This window comes from Epinephelus lanceolatus, chromosome 5 (assembly GCF_041903045.1).
Source record: "Epinephelus lanceolatus isolate andai-2023 chromosome 5, ASM4190304v1, whole genome shotgun sequence".
Lineage (NCBI taxonomy): Eukaryota > Metazoa > Chordata > Actinopteri > Perciformes > Serranidae > Epinephelus > Epinephelus lanceolatus.
This window is the reverse complement of record NC_135738.1, coordinates 8,925,224-8,947,975: the sequence shown is the minus strand read 5'-3', so window position 1 is coordinate 8,947,975 and position 22,752 is coordinate 8,925,224. Positions and strand designations below refer to the sequence as shown.

General features: G+C 40.4%; 1 protein-coding gene across 9 annotated transcripts; it reads left to right on the top strand.

Moving 5' to 3' along the window:
• The first annotated feature begins 81 nt into the window (after positions 1–81).
• Positions 82–18,157, top strand: lsm14aa (LSM14A mRNA processing body assembly factor a). Of its 9 annotated transcripts, none has more exons than XM_033634534.2 (11): positions 100–385; positions 4,781–4,944; positions 5,031–5,190; positions 7,039–7,158; positions 7,883–8,101; positions 8,613–8,693; positions 9,190–9,372; positions 12,503–12,677; positions 12,909–12,947; positions 13,318–13,558; positions 16,155–18,157. In XM_033634534.2, the coding sequence occupies exons 1-11, from the start codon at positions 265–267 to the stop codon at positions 16,176–16,178; spliced, it is 1,527 nt and encodes a 508-aa protein (XP_033490425.1). In that variant the 5' UTR covers positions 100–264; the 3' UTR covers positions 16,179–18,157. The 9 variants fall into 9 exon arrangements, with proteins under 9 accessions (XP_078023794.1, XP_078023795.1, XP_033490425.1 ...); XM_033634529.2 differs by having other exon boundaries at positions 7,883–8,230; XM_033634530.2 differs by having other exon boundaries at positions 7,883–8,230; positions 16,158–16,259.
• Positions 18,158–22,752: the final 4,595 nt, after the last annotated feature.

Here is a 22,752-nt window from a genome sequence, read left to right as displayed (position 1 = left end):
GAGCTCACACACTGGTCGTGTTTGCTCTTCTATCCCACACAGATCTAGATCTCGCGGCGGAGCGTAAACGCGCGAGATTACGAGTTCACGTTAGCCCCCGCGCTCTCAGCCATTCGATGGAGGGTAAGGTAGCCATGTTGTAGTCGGTGGAAAGAAAGCACAAACCGGACAAACTCGGTGCAGACTCCGTTACTGTCGAACACACGGCTCGTAGCGGCCGTCCATCCTGTTTTCTGATCGGACTGCCTACCTGTAGCAGACACCATGAGCGGCGGGACGCCTTACCTGGGCAGCAAAATCAGCCTGATCTCGAAGGCCGAGATCCGCTACGAAGGGATCCTGTACACCATCGACACCGAGAACTCCACCGTGGCTCTGGCCAAAGGTAGCAGCTAGGCTAATGCTAACACCAGCTAGCATCCGCCACTGTTGTTGACGTGTGTCTTCATGTTTTTAAAGTAACAATTAAAGTGTCATTTAGTGCCAGACCGACGTCAAACAGTCGGGCTAGTAAACTTATATTTAAGTTAAATTAAAATTAAATTACAGGTTCAAATCCAGAGCGTGAACAAATCAATCACGTTAGCCAAGTGACTAGCGTTAGCTCGCTACGACAAGCTAATAGCGTAACCATTATGATGCAGTACGCTATGATGCTAAAACTAATTAAGCTAATGGCAACGTAACTTCGTCCCGTTTTATGATTTTATTACAGAAACGTATATTATCACTTCAACATATAATTAAACGACTTTCCGATAACTTTTGAAGATACGTCTAAGCTCTTAATATTAACCCGTGTTTGCAACATGAGTCAGCTTTCCAACTTGTCTGCTAGCATAACTTAAACCCAATGGCTTTACTATTAATATTCATTATTTTTATTACATAACACATTTTAAATACACGGAAGGTTGAATACAGTATTGATATACTTACGTGTCCGAGTAAAAAAAACTAAACTGAAGCAAAACAGTAACAAATAAAAAAGCTAAAGCGAACGAAATGTAATAAGAAAAAGACATTTATATTTACATGTTCTTGGTTTTCAAATAAAATTTAAGGTTAGTACATTCAAGCTCTATAACTTTCTAAAATCTTACATCTTTACCTTCACACCATTATCAAAAAAATGCCCTGTATGACATCTCAAAACTCAAATAGCTGGCAAATAATTTTTTATTGATCAATCCATTACTTGTTACAGCTTTAGGAAAATGCTCATACACATATAGAAAACATGTTGTTCAAAAGTGCTAAGGTCTGATATGAGGGTGGGTTAGATACTATTAAAAATATATTAAACAAAGGTTTAAAGGAGGTTACCCAAAAGCAGCTGCAGTGATGACAGTCATGATAGTGGGATATTCTCGTTTTTGCAACATGTGTCAGCTTTTCAACCTGTCAGCTAGCATTAGCAAGTTGGCTAGCTGCATGTAATTAAAATGTGGTCTGTTCACAAATAGGTTTTCACATAACGTATTAGGAATTAGCCTTGGTGTTTTGGTGTATAACAGTAAATACAGTAAGAGAAAATAAAAGAAATAACAAAATGCTGCAACATTTAAGAAACATAATAGAATATGTTTCCACAGCGAAGAGATACACAGTTTTGTGCAGGTATGTGCAGAGGTTCACAGCATAGACAATATATGCAATGTACAGAGATGATTACTTGCAACCCTAAAATGAAGACGTAAGTGTAATGTCCACTGACAGCGGCTAACTTTTCTCTCTTACATGTGCTAAGGAAGAGGCTTAAGTGTCTGCGTGTCTGGCAGGCCCAACACCTTACGTCATTCACTGTGCACTCACTTCACCTGGTTCACCAACAACAGATTATGATGACGACAAACTGTTTAATTACACTTCATCTCAGCAGCCTTTATCCCTCTGATGAGCAGCCAAATACAGCACATTGTGACAGTAAAGTACACATCATACCTGGTACACTGAGGATTAGAATACTTTACAAATCGGGTAATTCAAGTTTCAAGTTCTTTATTGTCATCTGCGAAACACTTACAGAGCAACAGTTGTTGGCAATTAACATCTTAGATCTCAGGCTCCCTCCAACGAAGCTCATTAAGTATTTGTAAAGAAGAAAATAACACAAGTTAAAAAAAAGAGAGAATCTAAGACATGAAATAGTGCCCATGTTCAAATATAGGGATGAAATATAAAATAAATTAATAACTCATGTTGTCCCTAAATGTAAGAGGGTTAGCATATTTGATGAAGTTGATGTATTTGTATGATTCTTGCACTTTTTTGGCTGTACACACATGGTTGAATGCACTTAATGTAAGTTACGTTGGTTAAACACATTAGCATTGAATTGATGTGATGTAAAAAAAACAAAGTATTAGAAGAAAGTAAAGTGAGAGAAATCTGGGACACATTCACAAACTATAAGTTAGGGATGTAACGATATGGAAAATTTGATATCTCGATTATAGTGACCAAATTATCACGGTAAACGATAATATTGCAATATTTTTTTAAGCACTGTAAAATGTCCAATAAATAGATACATTGAAATAACTTCACTAAATCTTGTAACTTCTTTATCATACTAAAATGTTAACAGCCAAAATCTTATATTAAAATGAAACTTTCACATTAAAGGGGCAAGGGATTGGCACAGCAACAGAAAATTTTATTTTAAAAAATTAACAAAATATGTAAACACATTACAGGAGCAAAGCTTATTTGTCTGGTGCATTTTACCAGTCAGCAAAATATGTAAACAATTTATATATTAATTATTTATTTATTAGCACGAGAGGAAAAATATATATAAAACAAAACAATGCAAGAGTAGAACAAAAAACATACAATATATAGAATAGATATCACAAATGTGCAGGAGAAACCAAAAAAAACCCTAAGGGCAATGGTCATCATTACACAGAATAATTCACACATTAGAAGTGTGCATGTGAGTCAGAGGATTACCTGTAAGTTATGAGAAAAGGAGTGCATGCTCTCGGTCAAAGGTTAACACGGCAGCGTTTTATGTTGTTTCCTTGAGCTTATGTCGAGAAAGCATAACTGGCTGTCTATATTGATTCTAGCTCGCCATACAATAACCATAATCACAGTGATTCAATCATAGTTGATCTCAATTAGCGTTACGTTACATCGGTTTATATTCTGTCGGCTCCGCTCAGTGTTTACAGCTCCGTTTAATTTTGAAACACCTAACAACATAGCTGCTAATATGGCTATTAGCTAATCAGCTAGTATTAGCTCCTAAGTGTCTTAAACGAAAACGGAAAACCTAGTCGCTGTTGAGGAGGACAGATACGGCTCAAATGTCCCGTATACATCGAGAGTTGCACATTATGACAATCTTAGTAAAACCGAAGTCCCTCACACAATAACTGACGTTTGCATAGCATAAATTGCATTGGCTGTAAAAGCTGTGGATGATGGTCACGGAGATGAGCCAGCAGATTTCTAGTGTTGCTACCCTTCGCAGCAACTTTCTTTCTGCATGTTCTGCACACGGGATAGTTGTCCTCCACCAGCTGTCCCTCGGCATTCTTCAGAATCCCAAAGTACGCCCAGACCTCAGACTGTGTGCGTTTAGTTGGGGGGAAAATGTCCTGAGTGCCGCTTCCGCCATGTTTTCATTCTTTGTGTTTACACATGCTACGCATTCACGCAGCGCCTGCATCGCGAGACTTGAATGAGGCTGTTATTACATATCCTGATAATCCACCGCGATAATGCAATTAATTTAAACATAAACGGTCATTCTTACCGTGTAAAAATTAACCGAAATTTAAGTTTAAGTTTATTTACTTTATTAATCCCCTGAGGGGAACTTCAATGTTTTCACTCTTGCTTGTCAATTACACACAGGTCTGAAAGACACACACATGCACAAACAGGACCTATACATGCACAAAGTGGAGAGATGTCAGAGTGAGGGGGCTGCCCTTTGGTCAGGCGCCCCGAGCGGTTGGGGGGTTCGGTGCCTTGCTCAAGGGCACCTTGGCAGTGCCCGTAATATCGGTAATCGTTACATCCCTACTATAAGTAGACTGGGGATTAAATTAACTGTTTTCGCTAGAGATTAAGAGACTAAACTAATTGACAGAACATTTTCAACTAATTTGTTCATTAATTAATTGTTTAAGTCATTTACAAGCTTAATATTTTCTACTTCCAGCATCTTCTCTGCGAGTATTTGCTGCTTCTGTTTGTCTCATGAGATAGTAAAATGAGCATTAGTGGTTTTGAACTGATTGTCAGAGAAAAACAAGCAATATAAAGACAGTACAATGTGCTTTGGGGAACTGCAGTGGTTATCCATGACAGTTTTGTGATACACTCGCATATCTAAACATATGATACCTCTAGGGCTGCTACTAACAATAGTTTCCAAACTGTAGCCTCTGCTCATGTCTTCAAATGTCTTGTTTTGTCTGTTCAGCAGTCCAAAGCTGAACATTCAAATTTAAGAATTAGAAATACTGCAGTAGCACTCTTTATGAGAGCAGCACAAGCACATGTTGTCAGATGTTATATATTTATATGGTAGTGATACTTTTCACCAGAGAGCCGCCATAATTGAACATTCCTCAATTTAGATTTTGTACAGTCTGACACACAGTGTGTGAGTATAATTTAACTTAACTCGTCCATATCAGATGAGCACTAAAGAGCGCTCAATGAAATATAAGAACAGCTTGGTGGAGTGAATGTTTTGTTGACATGTCATTGTCCTTTGACCCGTGATGCTAACTGGAAGCTCCTTTCTCCTTGTCAGTGCGTTCATTTGGCACAGAGGACAGACCCACAGACAGGCCCATCCCTCCTCGAGATGACACCTTTGAGTACATCATCTTCAGAGGCAGCGACATCAAGGACCTGACTGTGTGTGAGCCGCCCAAACCAACATGCTCTCTTCCTCAGGACCCTGCCATTGTTCAGGTACATCTCCTTCACACAAACACCAGTGTTACTAGGTGAAGACTTTTTAAAGCTCACAGTGTAACGTGAACTGTCTTCTCCCTCAGTCGTCCATGAGCTCCAGCTCCTCGTCTTCTGCTGCCGCTGCTCCAACCCCGTTCCAGTCCGCTGGTTCCTACGGCCTCTTCAACCGAGCTCCAGTTCCTGCCTATAACCAGTTCAGCACCAGCCCCCTGGTTTCCCCTCAGTTTGGACCAGTTGGTGTCGGTAAGTTCTTCTCTTGTGTTTATGGGTCGAACTATAAAAGACACTAGGGGTGCAGGGCCCCAGCTGGGCATGATATCCAAGGGTTCAGGGTCTCTCTGTGGCTCCTGTACCACGTCAAGCATGCCAGAGAGACTGAGGAGGGTTTGTTCATGGCATCAGCGTGACTTTAAACAGTTGAGGCCTCACGTTCCTCCTCTACATGTGTAGTGACATTGATTAGTCGTTACTTTGGGTTGTGTTGGTTACAGAATCTTGATTTTAAATTTGCTGTCTGACACATACATACTCTCTGTAAGTTAAAGAAGCTATATGTAAGAAATCTAAAGCAAATAGTCATAAAATCCTTCGAATATGTCACAGAGACTAAGGAATAATGTTCATATAACATACTGATCTCACCGACAACAATAGTACAGCCAGAATATTCACATTTAAAAAAAAATTTTACATCCCGCAAATCATGTTTTATGTTTTGAATTTGTGTTTTGGTCTGTTGCGCCACCCACTGCCGTCTACCAGTTACGCAGTCAGTAGAGTCTCCACATCAGTTAAAGTTACGACTGAGTTACCGCAGCACGGCAAGCAGCATTAGCAGTGTCCCAGGACATAGCATTAGCAGTCTCCTCAGCTGTATCCCGGCAGCAACGTTAGCAGCAGAGAAGCCGGACTTGCTTGAACGGTCCGCTGGAAAACGGAAGATCAAGAATGCGGCAACACGGCCCTGCCACGGCAGCCGCCCGTGGGCAAACAAATCAGTCTCCAGCGTGCTGCTGTCCAGCAACCTCGAATCTGTAGGGGAGGGGGGGCGGACACAACTCGCGGCAGTATTTTGAATTTGAGTGCAGTAACCGTTTTGGCCGCATTCTTACGTACAGCGCCTTTTAATACAAGCTTTATTGAGGGGTTAATTGATTCTATAGTTTAAGAGCAGTAGCAAGTGTACAATTATTGCTTATAGTATTAAAATTCTCACGTTTATTGAAGACACTCCAGAGGATGCAACTGTTACTGAACTGGAAGTTTTCTGCAGCTGTTTCTGTAAAATTATATTGACTGTTTGGAGACAAAGTCAACAGCTTAACCAGCCACAGTAGACTAGTTTATTGTGGAAATGTTCTTGTTCTTCAATGTTCTTCACAATAAAATTGAGCTGTAACAGCTTGGGAATTTTAAGATTTAATACTTACGGTTTTCTGAGATCTTTCTGGAGGCATTTGATCGCTAATGCCAATAATTTTAATTTTTCATATTTGAGCAGCTCCTACATTTGAGTGGTGTCCATCAACAACTCAAATCTACTGAATTTAATCTGCATTAGAGCTGCTTAGTTTATTGACATAAATTTAATCTTTTTATTCATTTTAAGATAAAAAGTCCAACATTTTCTGCTTCCAGCTCCTTAAATGTGAGGATATTATACTTTTCTGTGTCACACATGATAGTTTACTGAATATCTGTGTAGCTTCAGACAAAACTGACATTCATTTTTCACTGTTTTTAGACAGTTTATTGCCAATTATTAATTGTAATGACAGTAATGATTAGCTGCAGCTGTAGTCTGTAAACTGTCTGGTTTGAGTTTACTTTATTCTATCAGTTTTAAAACACACTGCAGACTCTGAACCTGTTTAGATTTAGTGTATTGTCTGATTTTTGGGACATGCTGACAGTTAAGACACTTAACATCATTGGTTAGTTGATGGTATTATACCAGGTGTGGTTTACACTCCCACAGGTGGGTTAGAGTTAGGGTTTGGTATACAGCCATGCAGAACAGCAAGGTGCATTTAAAGGAACCACGAGTGTTGTTGCCCTCAATGGTCTGTTCCTGCTGTTCCTCCCATACAGGACGATCAGTGCCCTCCTTTGTGAGCAGTACGAGCACAGCCTCGACCCAGTCTCAGAGCACTGCTATTGGCTCTGCTCTGTCCTCTGAATATCGCTCTCTGGGTCCGTTTGTAACCGAAGGTAAAGACCTACAGGAAGCTGTTTGAAAAGGGAATCACAGATCTGTGTGTCTACTCACCACACCGGGTGGTACTAAATTACTCCTGACTCTATCATTTACACAAGTGAAAACTCTGCACTAATAATATCTGGTGAAATACTGCTTTACTTACAGACACAGCGTTTGATGGGTTTTCACTGTAAATGTATGAACTCCTTCTTTCTTCGTATGTTTAAATCAAGAACACTCTTACTGACATATTGTGTTTCCACTTTGTGATAGAAAGTAATGACTGAAATTAATCTTTGCAGAATGCTTCCACTATCAGAAGTAGTAAATTGAGACTATTGGGCTTGAATTTAATAGCATGCTCCTCACAGTAACGTGCATGTCCTGTTGAATCAGTTCTGTGTCAGATTAAAGCTCGAGACTTTGATGGGAGCGTTTGTAAAGTATTGAACTGTTATCAGAGAACCTTCCTCAGTGAGGTGGTCTCACACATGTAGCTCAGTTCATCTGGTTCACACCAAGAAACAAAGGAGCATCCAGAGGTTCAGCTCCTGCTGGGTGTAGTTTGAAATGAACCCAGCTAGCTTGTTTCCCTTTAAACAGTGAGAATGACCTCTGTCTCTGAGCTGTTTTTGGTCCGATCAATGCTGACTAATGATCAGGTTGATTTAGTTAAGTCACTGTGAGCAGTGTGCACCACTAACCCCAATCCCTGCCCTGGTTTTCCCCCACCAGGCCGCAGCAGCCCCACCCTGGACCCTTTGCGGAAGAGCCCCACCCTGGAGCAGGTGATCCAAACTTCCCCGTCGGCTCCGTCAGCCCCGACCACTACCACCACAGCCCCAGCCCCTGGCCTGGGACGCAGGAGCCCCACCCACGGTCGCACGGCCCCCTCCAGTGCCGGTCAGGGCATCCAGAAGGTCCAGCACCAGGAAGGCGTGGACACGAGGAGGGGTGAGACTGTCAGGGGAGGCCGCAGCAGCCAGGGCTGGTCTGCACCCCGAACCATCTCCGCCTCTCACATCACTGCTGTAGATAGGGCTTCCACTGCAGGGCTTACCCACTCTATCTTTAGCCACCCAGGTGAGAGCTCAGACCAGAGATCAGCACATAGTGTGATCTGTGCTGCTGTCTTATATAGAGTTATATTTATTATTCATTTCTGAGAGCACAGTGGATATTTTCAATAGAAGAAAATGATTCAAGACGAGCAAACCAATCTATTCTCTGCTCATTTTATTTAAAATGTCCCTGTACTTGCTCAGGAGTGAGGCACAAATAAAACTCTGTAGTTATCTGGTAAAGAATCATTTCCACGTTGTGTGATATGTTAACATTTTGTTCCAGAGGTCCCACATTTGAAAGCGTTGTGCCTTTATCTGAAGGTAGGAGACTAGTGGCAGCAGGACTGTTTCTCTTGACTGTTGACGTTGTTTTGGAAGACTAAAAGACTCTGCTGTTCCAGGCACAGACGTCCAGAAAGCCCCCAAACCAGAGTCTGAGCAGGCGCGAGGTGAAGGCAGGGATACCAGTAAACGTTCCACAGGTTAAACCCTCCTCTGCTCTGACACCATCCTCAACAGCCCATTCAGACTCTGCATGCCTGTACAGCTTTCCTTTCAGACAGTGGAGCCCATAAACTCATCGACCCCGATCATCCCTCTTTGACGTGTTTTTCTTTGCTAGTGAACGTGTGTGCAGATTGACATGCTGTTCATGTCAATGGACTCGAGGCGATGAGACACAACGGTGTTTTCATGCTCAGCGAATACCTGAGCATGCTATCTGAATTATTTACTGCATTTCCTCCATGTTTGATGTGACTGGTGTAAAGCTAACCTCTGAAGCCAAGCTGCGTTCATGCCACTTGGCTCTTTGCTAACTCATTTTGAAAGACTGAGAACTCTTTTACCATAGTGGATGTGTGCCTTGGTTTACTACCTCATGTGTTGTCATGAAATTAGTTTGTGTTTACTGGTGTTTTTATTCTGCACCACTCTTTTATTATGAAAGCTAATGTATCCTGTTATTGTGTCATTTAGCGGCTGCTGGAGCACCGGCTAACCGGCGTGGTCGAGGGGGTGGACACCGTGGCAGAGGGCGCTTCAATGTTCGCCGAGACGGACCCATGAAGTTCGAGAAAGACTTTGACTTTGAGAGCGCCAACGCCCAGTTCAACAAGGAGGAGATCGACAGGGAGTTCCAGAGCAAGCTCAAATTAAAAGGTATTTGCTGGAAATATATAATATTTTAAACCATGTTAGCAGCGTCCAGGCTGAAGCATGTCAACAACTGTTGCTCATATTTTTCCTAGGAGTGAGGTATTGACTGACTGAAAATGTACATGAATGAAGTAGGGTTGTAGTCAACCAAAGAAAATCTTGGCCGCACATAATCTTCAACTAATCGATTAGTTGTGGGAGAAAAAAAAATCTGCACGTTATTTTTATTTCTGCGATGTTGTCTGTGTCACTCTGCAGTTACACCTCCAAAACACTAGTTGGCGGTGGAGGATTGTGTTAAGTGCTGTAAAGTTTAGTTCAAATCAACCTTTATTTATATAGTTGATTCAAAACACACATTAAACACACATTAAATATGGCTTAATAGAGACAGTTTCAAACACAAGTACACAAATTGGTTTCACTATAAATAGCAGAATTGACAGACAAACACTTGTCTATATCTGGACACATTTCCCCCACCAATACAACGTGCTAAAGTTATTAGCACAAGTTTATGGCATTTTACATTGTATAAACTAGCCTAGCATCTAGCGATCTTTTCCTCTTCTCATATAAAACCAAGGACAACAACAACATATAACAAAGGTAACGGTACATAATTTGGCTCCATAACAACTCACAACATTCACTGACAAAAAAACTGTCTTATGCTAAACACGTTTTCCAAGCAAATACAACATGCTAACGTTATTAGCGCCAGCCTATGGCATTTTACATGGTATACATTAGCCTAGCGACAAGCGGAGATTTCAGAGTATAAATCCCTGAAGGATAAATCACACACACGACTTAAAATGCTATTGTAGTGGAGGCTTTACTGTCTTCACAATTTATTGTTTCTTATCTGTGAAATACAAGTAAATACAAGCTCCGTTTCCACTGAGGTTTCAGCTTACAGAAACTGACAGGAGGTCTGCATGTCTGCGTCACCGCGACGCTGAGCATTAGGGTGGGCGAGTCCAATTTTCTGTCAATCACGGGGGTGTTTTGAAAACACCCCCATTTTCACAGGTAACTTAGCCTGCCCCCCCCCAGGAAATAATGGATTAATCCTGGAAAGCTGTTGATGTAGCACTTGAAAGTAACACAGCAATTATTTGACTAATGAGAATTTGTTCGGATGAGAGCATAGCGACCAAATAATCGACTAGTCGGCCAGGAGACTACAGCCCTAGAATGAAGTGCTGCTAAATTAGATCTGATGCCAGCAGGGCCACCCTCCCCGAAAGTCCAAGTCTCAAATTAGCAGTTGAAGACTCCCGAGTCAGCTAACTTTCTTTAAGTCAAGCAGTCTATTTTGTTTGCTTGTTTGTTTATTGTCAGTCAGTGTTCATTGTACAATTTTGCTGCAGAGTGAGCGCTCCTCTTCTCACGGTGCTGTTCGGTAAAGGCAGCTGTTGACCCAGACTCGGGTTGAGTCTGAGTAGTCCCTATCACAGTGCCTGTTCAAGGGAGGGATTTTGCACAATTGTTATGCCTTCCTGCTCTGTGTGAAAGGTACAATCGCAGAATGGGGGGGGCAGAGATGTCTTTAAGCCAGGAGTGGAAGTCGTAACACCAAAACAATGTCTGTATGAAAGGGACATACAGCAGGATAGGACCGTGGACAGATGGGTGTGACGTTTTGACAATGTGTTATGTGTGTGACCCACTGTGGGAGATTTAAAAGTAGTAGTTAGCAGCTAACTCGAAGAATAACAGCAGCCGGAAATGTCCGCAAATTGGGAAAACAATGGGGTTTGGGAGCTCCTTACCCTCTGATCTGAGGATGAGATCATCCGCCATATAACAGGGACAGTAAATGATTGGTATTGCCATGTTAATGCCATTATAATTGTTTATAAAGCGCTGCTGTCGCATATGTTATGTCACATTAGAGGCCAATGCTGTTGTGTTACACATCACAACCCCCTCTTTTGCTTCTGGGGTGCCAGCATGCTGTCTAAAATCACACAGTGGAGCAGCCTGATGCTGCTGTTATTTGGTTCTGTCTTAAAAAAAAATAAAAAATGCAAAGACAGCGTAAAGAAGGGACTTTGTGGCGGCTCTATACTGCGACCTCTGTGTAAAAAGAGCTAGTGAGACGGAGGCAGCTGCCCCGAGGAAGCGAGGCTGGTCAGGCTATGAGATAATGTTATCTTCTCTTTTCTCCTTTAAAAGTGGTAAATTTACAGCGCACAGCAACTTAATGTGTTAATCGGCTTTCATTTGTTATCTAGTGGTGACAAAAAATGTTGTTGCATATTTCTGAGCCATCACTTTTGTTGTTAGCATACATTAGCACTGAGGGCTAACCTGGTTTGTTTACTGCATTACATGAATGTCTCTGTCACCCTGAATGTCCTGCTTAATCCTGTTCAAACTCTGCATGGGAAAAAAATAAATAGTCGAATATTCGTATTTTAACAGCCAAATCTGATTCAACTGACATAACTCTGAGTAAGGTGCAGCTCTAGATTCCAGACTGTTTTGACTTGTGTTGATAATGTCAAGTAAAAGAAAACAGTTTTCTGTTGAACTTTGGGAAACATGAGCTTTTATTCATACAGCAAAAATGACAAAACGTCGGATAAATATCCTGATGTTGTCAGCTCAACAAAAAGATGGGTGATTGAGTGAGAGATGAAAAAGATCAGTGTGAAGGATTTAGAAACCTTCAACTTCCCTTGGGTGGATCATCGCTTTGAACAGATTTTAAAAAAAGGCCAAAAGTGTGTGGAAAAACAACCGTTTGTTGTTTTCATCCTATGGGGCTGAGAGTTAAAGTAACTCAAAAGTAAATTTTAATTAGCGTTTTTTTTGTGTGTGTGTTGTGATCTCCACTGTGTCCCAGTGTGTCTGATGAATCAGCTGCAGCAGATGTCTGTATTAATGTTCATTTCCTTATGTCATATTTTGGGCTTGTAAAAAGGAACGCAGAAGAGTACATATTAATGAGACCAAACATGCCGTTTTCTTTCATGTCATTGGTCCAAAACTTCAGTGTTGTCCTTAAGTAAATACAGACAAACACAATTTGACATATCCTCCGTCTTGTTTCCTCATGTTAAATTCTCAAAGCTCGTTATCACGTCAGAAGTGTGACTGTGTTCATTCTGTCGTCTCTCAGATGAGAAGACTGAGAAGTCGGAGAAAGCGGTGAACGGAGAGGATAAGGGCGACTCAGGTGTGGAAACCCAGAACAGCGAAGGTAACGCTGATGAAGAGGGTGACCCACTCGGCCCCAACTGCTACTACGACAAGTCCAAGTCCTTCTTCGACAACATCTCCTGTGATGACACCAGGTACAAGTCCCAGTTGGTCTTTACAAGTATCAGTCAGTCCGTAAGAGTCCCAGTCAGACACCTTGTGGTGTGGGCTTAAATTTAAGGACACATTGAGACATGTGACCGTCTTCATCATTTCACAGATGTCTCCATCATTGTTTCTGACCGTCCTCTGCCTCCACTGTGAAAGTGATGATAGATGTTTCTGTTACAATCTCATGACTCTGTTGTCTGTTTTCTTTTCACCAGGAAAGCAAATGAGAAGTCTGGAGTCTCAGGTTTCCCAAGGTGAGTGTTCATCTTGTCAAGGGGCTCTGGGGGCTCTGGGGGCTCTGGCAGCCTCCTCATAGGTGGAGGAATTCATTTGAGGTGCATTTGTAGCTGATGGTGTCTGTGTTGTATTGGTGAGTGATGGAGATTTCTGTTTGGAGTTGATCTCTATTGATTCTGACAGTGACAGATAATAAAGCAGAACCTCCATGTAAATATAATAAATCATAAATTAGCAGCATTCAGCTGTTAAAAATAACTTTATGGAGGTGCAGTTCATAGTCTCATTGTTATGCAGCTCTACATGATGCAGAATATGAGTGAGTTTTTAACACCACCCATCTGTAGCTGCTCCTCATCACCTCCTCTTCACCTCCTCATCCTGCAGGGAGCGGAGGCAGACCTGGGCAGAGGAGAGGAGGATGAATGCCGAGACGTTCGGCATCCCCCTCCGTCAGGGCCGAGGCCGCGGAGGTTACCGTGGACGTGGAGGTATGGGCTTCCGCGGAGGTCGGGGTCGTTCGGCTAGCCGAGGGTCCTTCGGGCCGCCACAGGGAGGCGGCGGCTTCAGGGGAGGATACAGAGGAAACCAGGCTGGACGAGAGTTCGCCGACTTATCAGCATACAGGGTAAAGTCTACTGAACCGTTTTTTTCTTTGTGACGTCATTGTCGTGAGGTAATGCAGAGCACACCACTGAAAATCTACACTTTAACTGCATCCCCAGACAATGATAATGCACTAATATGTTTCATACTGTACTGTGAATAGCATCGTCCACGGTTTGTAGCGTAAGAGATGAAACTGTGACTAAAGATTGTTGTCAGGATCTTTTTATTTATTTTGACACTATTAATGAATCATTTATTTTACAAAATATCTGAAAATATCTGTCATCATGAAGTCTTAGAATCCATCGCAGTTAACCCAACAACCACTGCCACTGTTACACTGATCAACACTGAAGTAGTAATAATAGTAACTAGTAGTAGTACAGCTCTCAGGGTACATCGTCAGGTTTTGGGGTCTCGAGGAAAGAATGACTTTCTGTGAAAAAGTAAAATAACTTTGAAACACTATTAAGTAGATGAGTAGATGCTGTAGTAAAGAGATTCTGACTCTTTTAATATTTGGGTAACTTGTTTTGTCTGAAACTAAATCATTTTCAATCCACAATGATAAAAGCAGCAAATCCTGATATTCTGAGAAGCCGTAGAAATAGACAAATGTCCTCTGATGACCTGAACCATTAATCAATAATTAATGTCATTTGATTAATAGCAGGGTCTGTAATTAACACCTGTCAAGCACCAAATGCAGGTTGATTTTCCCCTTGACGAGTAAATTTCTGAAGGCTATCCACCACACTGGAGGGTAAATGTATGTACCAAAATAGTCATGTAACTGATTACTATGTTGAGAGTCTACAGTGTTTTGGTGTCATTTACGGGCGTGCTGCTCTGCTGTCAGTGTCAGAGTTTGACACACAATCACACACACAGATTACAGATTTGTCTTTACGCATGTTACCTTTCACAAGAAAAGCCCTAGACCTATGCACTGCATCACTGCTCACCAGCAGGACCTTATTCACAAGCTGAGACTGTGGAGATGGGTTAAACAATATATTGAAAATGACTTGCCTTCTTTAAAGGGGAAATTTACCTAAACTCAGAATTCCAGTGTGTTATTTTCAAGGCTTAGAAAAGTTCAATCAGTATCTGTGAACAGTAGCATCTCTCTCTCTTTAAGCCAGAAACCAGAGAAGGAAGTCTCAAATTTGTGATGTCATTGGGAAGGGGTGTCCAAACTTTTTTGACTGGGGGCCAGATTAGATAATGTGAAAATACCTGAGGGGGCCAGCTGCTTCTTGTATCATATGGGTTATTAAAAAATGACAAGACAAACGCAACTGATTAATCTTTCAGTGAAAATGTATTCAACTCTCCTCCGCTCCTGAGAGTGGTGGTCCTTTATACTTATTTGCTGTGGCCATATCTGCTACTTAGCAGGAAATGTCTACGATTAGGTATTTGCTTGTTTACCATCGATTTACTAAAACACATTACTTTTACCTGTGTAGTTCCTACTTGATGCATGTCTACTGTACAATAGTTTTGCCATAGTGAGGTGAAGGGAATATGATCTTGCTTGATTAACCAGTATTGTGTGACGGGTTAGGGTTAGTATAATATGAAAGTCAAGTCAAGGGCTGGTAAAAATTGGTCCGTGGGCCAAGATTGGCCCCTGGGTAGTTGGCTTTGGACATGCCTGTCATAGGGTATATAAAGTCTGAAGCTTCTCTATAGACAATAAATGGGACCCACAGAATGTTAGTTTTCTTTTTTTATAACTAAATGATCTTTATAATATTGTATTCATCATTCATTGTCTGTGCAGCAGCTCCAGACTTTGTTCCCTGACACCACAAGTTAGAGTTTTGGGAGAGTCTGTATTATCTCTCTGTCTCATTGTGTCATACGGATTACTGTTAATTTATCATGCTGATCTGTTCTATATGACATCTATTGCACGTCTGTCCGTCCTGGAAGAGGGATCCCTCCTCAGTTGCTCTTACTGAGGTTTCTACCCCCCCCCCCCCCCCGTTAAAGGGTTTTTTTTGGGGGAGTTTTTCCTTATCCGCTGCAAGGGTCCTAAGGACAGAGGGATGTCGTATGCTGTAAAGCCCTGTGAGGCAAACTGTGATTTGTGATATTGGGCTTTATAAATAAAATTGATTGATTGATGACTGTTGTAGACCATAGGAATAACATACATGAATTTTCAAAATGGGCATAGTTCTTACTCAACATAATACCTCATTATGTCAATGAAATGCACCAAATCAAATGAAATTTCTTATTTATGCTGTTAATTGGTCATTGGATTTTTTCATTTACCAGTCCTCTTGGCCGGTCACTCAAAAAGTTAATTTCGGACACTAGAATCAACCCAACCCATAAAATTAATTTTTTTAGAGCAGTATCAAGGACTATAATAAGAGTATTACGTTAAGTATTCATCATCCTCAGAATATGGACTGATGATAAATATTTTGATATATTTAAATTCTAGGAGGTGGTCAGGTTTTAAAAATCAAAGTCAAAATCTTTAAGTCTTTAATGTCTTCCTGCCTGAACACACATTTGCTCAGTGAAAAATATGTGATGTATAAAATGTGTTTTAATCCTAAATGTCTTTTGTTTTTATTTCCCTTTTGTTCCAGAAGGACAACAAAGTGGCTGCGTAGTGTCGACAGGAGGAAGCTTCTCCAGAAAGGTGGAACTTCTTCACGCTTCAGTGGAAAACAAATAGTTTTGGTTGACTAAAATAATGAAGATTGTCTACTAGTTGTATATTTGTCACCAGCACTGGGGGTAGACTGCTCGAACACAACGGTGGAAACAACAACAACAACAACAACAAGAAAAACATTCTAAAAAAAAAAGTCCAGATCTCAACAAAATAATTTCCAGGTGGCTGAAATAATTATGTATAAATGTCATATTTCAGAGGGATGTTTTTTGTTTTTAATGAATTATGTCCCCGGCCCCTTTCCTAAACCTGTCTTTGATAATATTTTGTTAGCTGTCAGGGGTTGTTTGACTGACACATAGCTTTATTTGGGGGGTGGGTTCAACATATCCTGTAAGTGCAGCACCGGAACAGCCCACAGGATCTCAGTCACACCTTTCTAACATGTATTTTTCTACTACTACATAGACTCTTCATCATCCTGTTGTCACTGTCACGTCTCTCCCACCTCTTCAGTGCTCGTGATCTTTCACCTCAAACCTCTCTCACAGTCGCTTTCAGCTCCGCAGCTTCCTTTCCTCTCTCATTCGATCTTTAAAGTGTTGACTCGTGTTTCACATCTTGACATTAGCGTAGGGAGCAACATGTGTACTCAACTGGTTTTTGTGGTAGTTTTTACTCCCAGTCCACAAGCTAACTGGGTCACAGATGGATCATAGGTCAAATTTCAGAAGTTTTCTTTGGATATTTTTCATTTATTTCTCTGTGATTTGCTTCATTCATGAGTTGCTGGTGCTTAAAGGGGCTTCGGTTAGTTCGAGCTGTAGTGTAAAATCTTAATATTAACTAGCTTAAAGCCTCTCAGCTGATAGGCCTCATAGATATGGAAGATTTAAAATGCCCAAAGTAAAACAAATCAGATTAACTGGGTCATAAAAATACCATTATTGAACTTAACTCTTTAATGAGTTGTTTTTTTATTGTAAAAAATCCAATCACAACAGAGGAGTGTAATGTTTCAGTGATGTCCAGCAGAGAGCAGCACAAACCTGCCAGTACTAGACAATATACACTGTCATGAGGACGAGAGAGTTTGTTTTTAGAGATGGAAAACTGCGTGGGTGCTTGAAGAGATAATTTATTAAGTACAATTGCAACGTTTCCGCAGTTTCATCAAAATCTCATGTCAGTTGACTTTGTAATAAATACATCACTTTGATTTCTGTGTTGTGATTTGATTTTTACGAAGATAAATTTGTCTCAAATTGTGTGAATGGACCAACAATCGGTATGTTAATGTGTAATCTGTGAATATAAGACACCCTCCAAGAAGACAAAAAAAGATTTGTAAACTCAAAACTATTTTGCAAATATAAAACGTATAAAAAAAAATTCAGTCAAAGGCCACAAAAAAACTGCAAATTTGCAAATATAAAATTACAAAATATATAAAACATAATACATAAAAAATAACATTTGCAAATATAAAATGGACATGGAAATACACAAATAAAAAATCTGTGAAAGCATTTAATTAACAAATAAACAAAAAGCATAGGTGAATATTTTCCAAACAAGTTTAAAAAAAGATATTTGTGAATCTCAATTCAAAGATAGCAGATTTGTATTTCACGCACACTCTGTTTTTCCATTTTATATTTGCAATTTAAAAGATATATATAATTTTCGGGAATTTGTGTATTTGTACATCTGTTTTATATCTGCAAAATAGTTTTTGGTGTTTACGAATCTTTTTTTCATTTGTGGAAGTTGTACAGATTACACATTTACACACAGACTGTCAGTCTGGTCACAGCTATTGAGACAAATTGATCTCCATAGACTAGATGTGGAAAATTCATGTCACAATGAAAAACATTTCTTCCAGTTATTAAAGACAAAAACGCCAAACATGTTTTCTTGTAACATGTTTTTCTTTGAATTATGACAGTAACTGCACACATATAAAAGAAATACAAATATTAAGTAATATTATTATTTAACTTACTTGGTTAGATTTATTTTGGGCATTTAAAATCTTCCGTAGCCGAAGGTGTTTGCACTTTTCCAGGTGATATTACTCGTTCATACGGTCTGTACGTTCAGCTGCTGCTGCTTCCTGAGACACACTAATTTATACATTCAAGCTGAATAAAACCCACAGGTCCCATTTCATCCACCTGTTACAGTACAACTTCACGTTTAATGCCACTAACTTTGTCCCGCGGCACTGCACGGTGGTGGACAGCCCGCTAAAGCTACAGGAAGTGATGTCAACTATAAATAGAAAATAAGCAGAGTAGAAACAAATGCTAGCTGTCTGCGTGTAGCAACATAGTTTTCTAGCAATACTCCTACTTCTCTTTGAGGTTACGAAAGATTGGGTCTGATGAGTTATGACTGAATAATCTGACGCCGTCTCGGCCTGGCATGATTTAAGTACTTTAAAACTCTTTCAGAGGGTGTGATGTTTTTTGTTTTATTTTTTTTAAATCTGATTTGGCAGGAAATGTATAGAGTTGCACTTTTAATGCTGTTTTCTGTTCATTTGTCCTGAGATTGTATTCAGATAACATAGACTCTGTAGTGTCATGATAACTGACTCCACTGAGAATCAATAGGCTAAAAGACACGTGAATATTGTTGTCAGCAGACCTGGGTCAAACACTGTCAACAAGGATGGCTAGGTCTGTTTGGTTTGGGCTATTTTCATAAGAGAAAAGCCGTAAAACTGACTTTCCAGCTGATCTTCAGCATCTTGAACACTTGCAGTAGCTTAAAATGTATAAAGTAAAATGAAGTTGTGTGTTGACCCGGGTCTGCTCCCCTAAAGTTGTGTCTGCTTCATGGCTTTGACTCCAGAACAAAAGAAATTCTAATGAAAAGATGTCAGGCTGGCATGCAAAGCTACCTTTAAAGTACTTAATTGTGCTCAGGAAATGTAGAGAAAATGTTTTCTTGATTCGCCTTAATGCTCGAGATTAACAGCTAACATCGCATCAGAGAAGAGACAAATGTAAAGACAAGAGATTTAAGACTTTATTGCACACGGCTTTTTAAAATCTTGACAAGTGGAATTGAACTTTAACGTGTTCCCTCACTGCTGTAGAAGCTGTTCCTTCGCATTAAGGCACTAAAACTGTTAGTTTCACCCGTGTGAGAGTTTTTGAGAGCTTTGAGAAAAACTGGAGCTGGACACAAGAAGAAAAGCTGCAGCTCTCAGACAGATATGACATGTTCTCGTGTTTCACCACAATAAATATAAACTCTTACTTTGTTTGACTCTAAGTAATACATTTAAATGATGTGTTATAAAACTCAAAGTAAAATAAAATCATCTTGCAAAACTTTCTACTTCCTTATTTTGGCTTTTAATAATGAATTAGAAAGTAAGATATTCACTCTCACTCTCTCAATGTAACTATCTTGTCATTATGTTTTTACATTTGGCTTCAAAATGCATCATTTAAATTTGATTAATGCATTTAAAATAGCTTTTTATCAGATTAATGCATGAATTGATTCATAAGTAAGCACTGTAAATGTCTATAATTATTGTGGGGGTACAGTCGAGGCTCTGTTACGATATATTTATCTTCAGAAAAATCAAACCGCAGCAGACGGACGCTTCAGTTTTGGGATACGTTGGTGTCAAACGTGGCTGAAAGCTGCAAACTTTTCTTCATGTGTCCAAACTCATTGTGTATCCAGGTGTCCAGTGCAGGACAGAAACCCTAATTTGTTTTACTTTGTTTTGGGAGACATTTCAGAGAGTCGTCGATCACAGACAGCAGTGGTTCTCAGACGTTCAGGTGTCACGTCAGAGCTGGAAAGAAAGGACAAATGTCAAAGCTTCTGTCAGAGCTGGATTACAAGGGCCTGAAAGCTCTCAGCTCACTGTGGCCAAGTAGTTTGTGGTAACTTGATCAATAATGCTGACAAAGAAAGCCCATTATAAACTGAAATGACCAGAGTCTCAAAGGGACAAACCAGATATAACATGACCCAGAAACGGAAAATACAGTGAAGACCTTAAAAAAAAAAAAAGAACAACCTCTAAAGATTTTAAGGCATGTGGCTGGTTATGACAGATGCAGGTTAGCAGTGTTTTGTGACAATAAAGAGTGAACATATCAGAAACCTTAAAGTGAACAAAAACTCTTGGTAAGGGTGGTGGAAAAAACAAAAATCCAGAACAGCTTGAGATCATCAACACCAACCTTTAACAATCTTAATTTAAGAGCACCATGAGCTTTTGTTACAGCTGTTTGTATGGTTTGTGTCTTTATGCTAAGCTAAGCTAGCAGTTTCCCTGTTTCCAGTCTCTATACTAACTTAACTAGCTGCTGGCTGTAGCTTTGAGTTTACCGTAGACATAAAACAAGGTTTCACCCTAAAGCAGGATTTATATTTATTTACGCTGCTGTGAGCATTTATACTTGTGTGGTGGTGTGTCTGTGTCACTCTGTAGTTACATCTCCAAAACACTAGTTGGCGATGAGGTTTCTTAAGTGCTATAAAGTTACATTGATTCAAAACACACATTAAACATGGCTTAATAGAGACACTTTCAAACACAAGTACACAAATCGGCTTCACTATAACTCGCAGCATTCACAGACAAAGCACTTGTCTTTATCTGGACACATTTTCCCCACAAATACAACATGCTAACGTTATTAGCACAAGCCTATGGCATTTTACATAATACGAATTAGCCTAGCGACGAGCAGACTTTTCCCTCTTATATGAAGCCAGGGACAACAGCAACATGTAACAAAGGAAATGGCACAAGATTCGGCTCCTTTACAACTCACAAGGTTTACTGACAAAATAACAGTCTTACACCTTACACATTATTCCCCACAAATACAACATGCTAACGTGTAGTTTGATACAGAAGAAAATCGCAAAACTCCCTTCAAAAATCAGTGATTTTAGGTTTCCTTCCTGTGTCTGGACATTACATGTTGATACTGAAACGCCATCTTAATTTATTCAGAATTGTTCTAGTTTTTTATTTAATTCAGCTAAGGATTTTCCGTTAACATTCTTGATGCTAAGCTAAACTAACCAGCTGTAGCTTGAAATTGAGCGCACAGACATGAGAGTGGTACTAATGTGAATGTCTGATTCTCAGAAGGAAAGAAAAGAAATGTTGAACTGTCCCTTTAAATTATTTCAGTTTATATTGGTATTTCATGGTGCATTTTACTAATTTGTGTGTTCTTTATTATGTTACCACAAACTATTTACTGACAGGTACATCCACAGCGTACAGAGACTGGGAGAAATGGGGGAGCTGGGTCAGTAGAGGTGCCTGGTGTTAATGCTGCTCTGCATATTGGGAATAAATATACTTATAACTGATTCACTGTCCATGTTTTGTAAAAGTTAAAGGCACATTTGAGGCTCCTCTGATACAAAGTTGAGAACCACTGAGATGTAAGGAGTGTGTGTTATTGTCTGATTGGAAAGATGCTGTGGGAGGAGGTGATGGAGGGGGGGTCATGTGCCTGGATATTTAAAGGAAGCCCTTTCACGTGAGGTTTTGACCAGTGATGTAAACAAACGCACACCAACACTACACGATGCTCGTATTTATCCGTGGCCACAACAGCGGGTGGAATAAAAAAAATAATAGTTTTGAGGTTGTTGATGCAATAACTGAAGTGGCGGTTTGAGCATCAGGAGGTTGCGTTTGCTTCTGGCTTCTGGCTTCCTGTAACACTCTCTGGAGTCACAGCCACCTGTTTTTGTCTTTGAGCCCAGCATGACGTCCTCCTCTGTGGGCCTCAGTGGACTGGGGTTTTTATTAAGAGCAAATAATAAACAGTTGTTCATTAGTTTGTGTCGGCCTCAGTCTCGTCTTTACAGGTGTGGAGGGGGAGTGACAAAAGACACGTAGATGCCTGAAGGTGGGCGGTCTTCTTCCTGAAACATAATCACCTTAAGTATGTCAGAGTCTACTGTCCAGTCGCTCTGTCTGCAGTAAACACTTCCTTCAGGCTCGGATTAACATTCCCTGCATGACCAGAGAAAGAACCTGAGACCAGCTTTTATACCAAATGTAGTCTACATACTGGTCTCACTTTCTGACCACAGCAGCCTGTACTATACACTCACCAGCCACTTTATTAGGTACACCTTGCTAGTACCAGGCTGGACCCCTTTTGCCTTCAGACCTGCCTTAATTCTTGGTGTCATAGATTCAGAAGAAGAAGGTGCTGGAAACATTCCTCAGAGATTTTGGTCCATATTGACATGATGACATCACACAGTTGCTGCAGATTTGACCAGTTTGAGATGATTTGAGCTTTGTGACATGGTGCGTTATCCTGCTGGAAGTAGCCATCAGAAGATGGGTACACTGTGGTCATAAAGGGATGGACATGGTCAGCAACAATACTCAGGTCGGCTATGGTGTTTAAACCATGCTCAGTTGGTAAGAAAAAGTAAGAAAATCTCCCCCACACCATTACACCAGCAGCAGCAGCCTGAACCGTTGATATAAGGCAGGATGGATCCATGCCTCCAAATTCTGACCCTACCATCTGAATGTGGCATCA

Coding starts and splice junctions, on each gene's coding strand:
- lsm14aa (XM_033634529.2), top strand. CDS start 265: ATGAGCGGCGGGACGCCTTACCTGGGCAGCAAAATCAGCCTGATCTCG. Junction 386..4,780: donor CACCGTGGCTCTGGCCAAAG/GTAGCAGCTAGG, acceptor TCTCCTTGTCAG/TGCGTTCATTTGGCACAGAG. Junction 4,945..5,030: donor AGGACCCTGCCATTGTTCAG/GTACATCTCCTT, acceptor CTTCTCCCTCAG/TCGTCCATGAGCTCCAGCTC.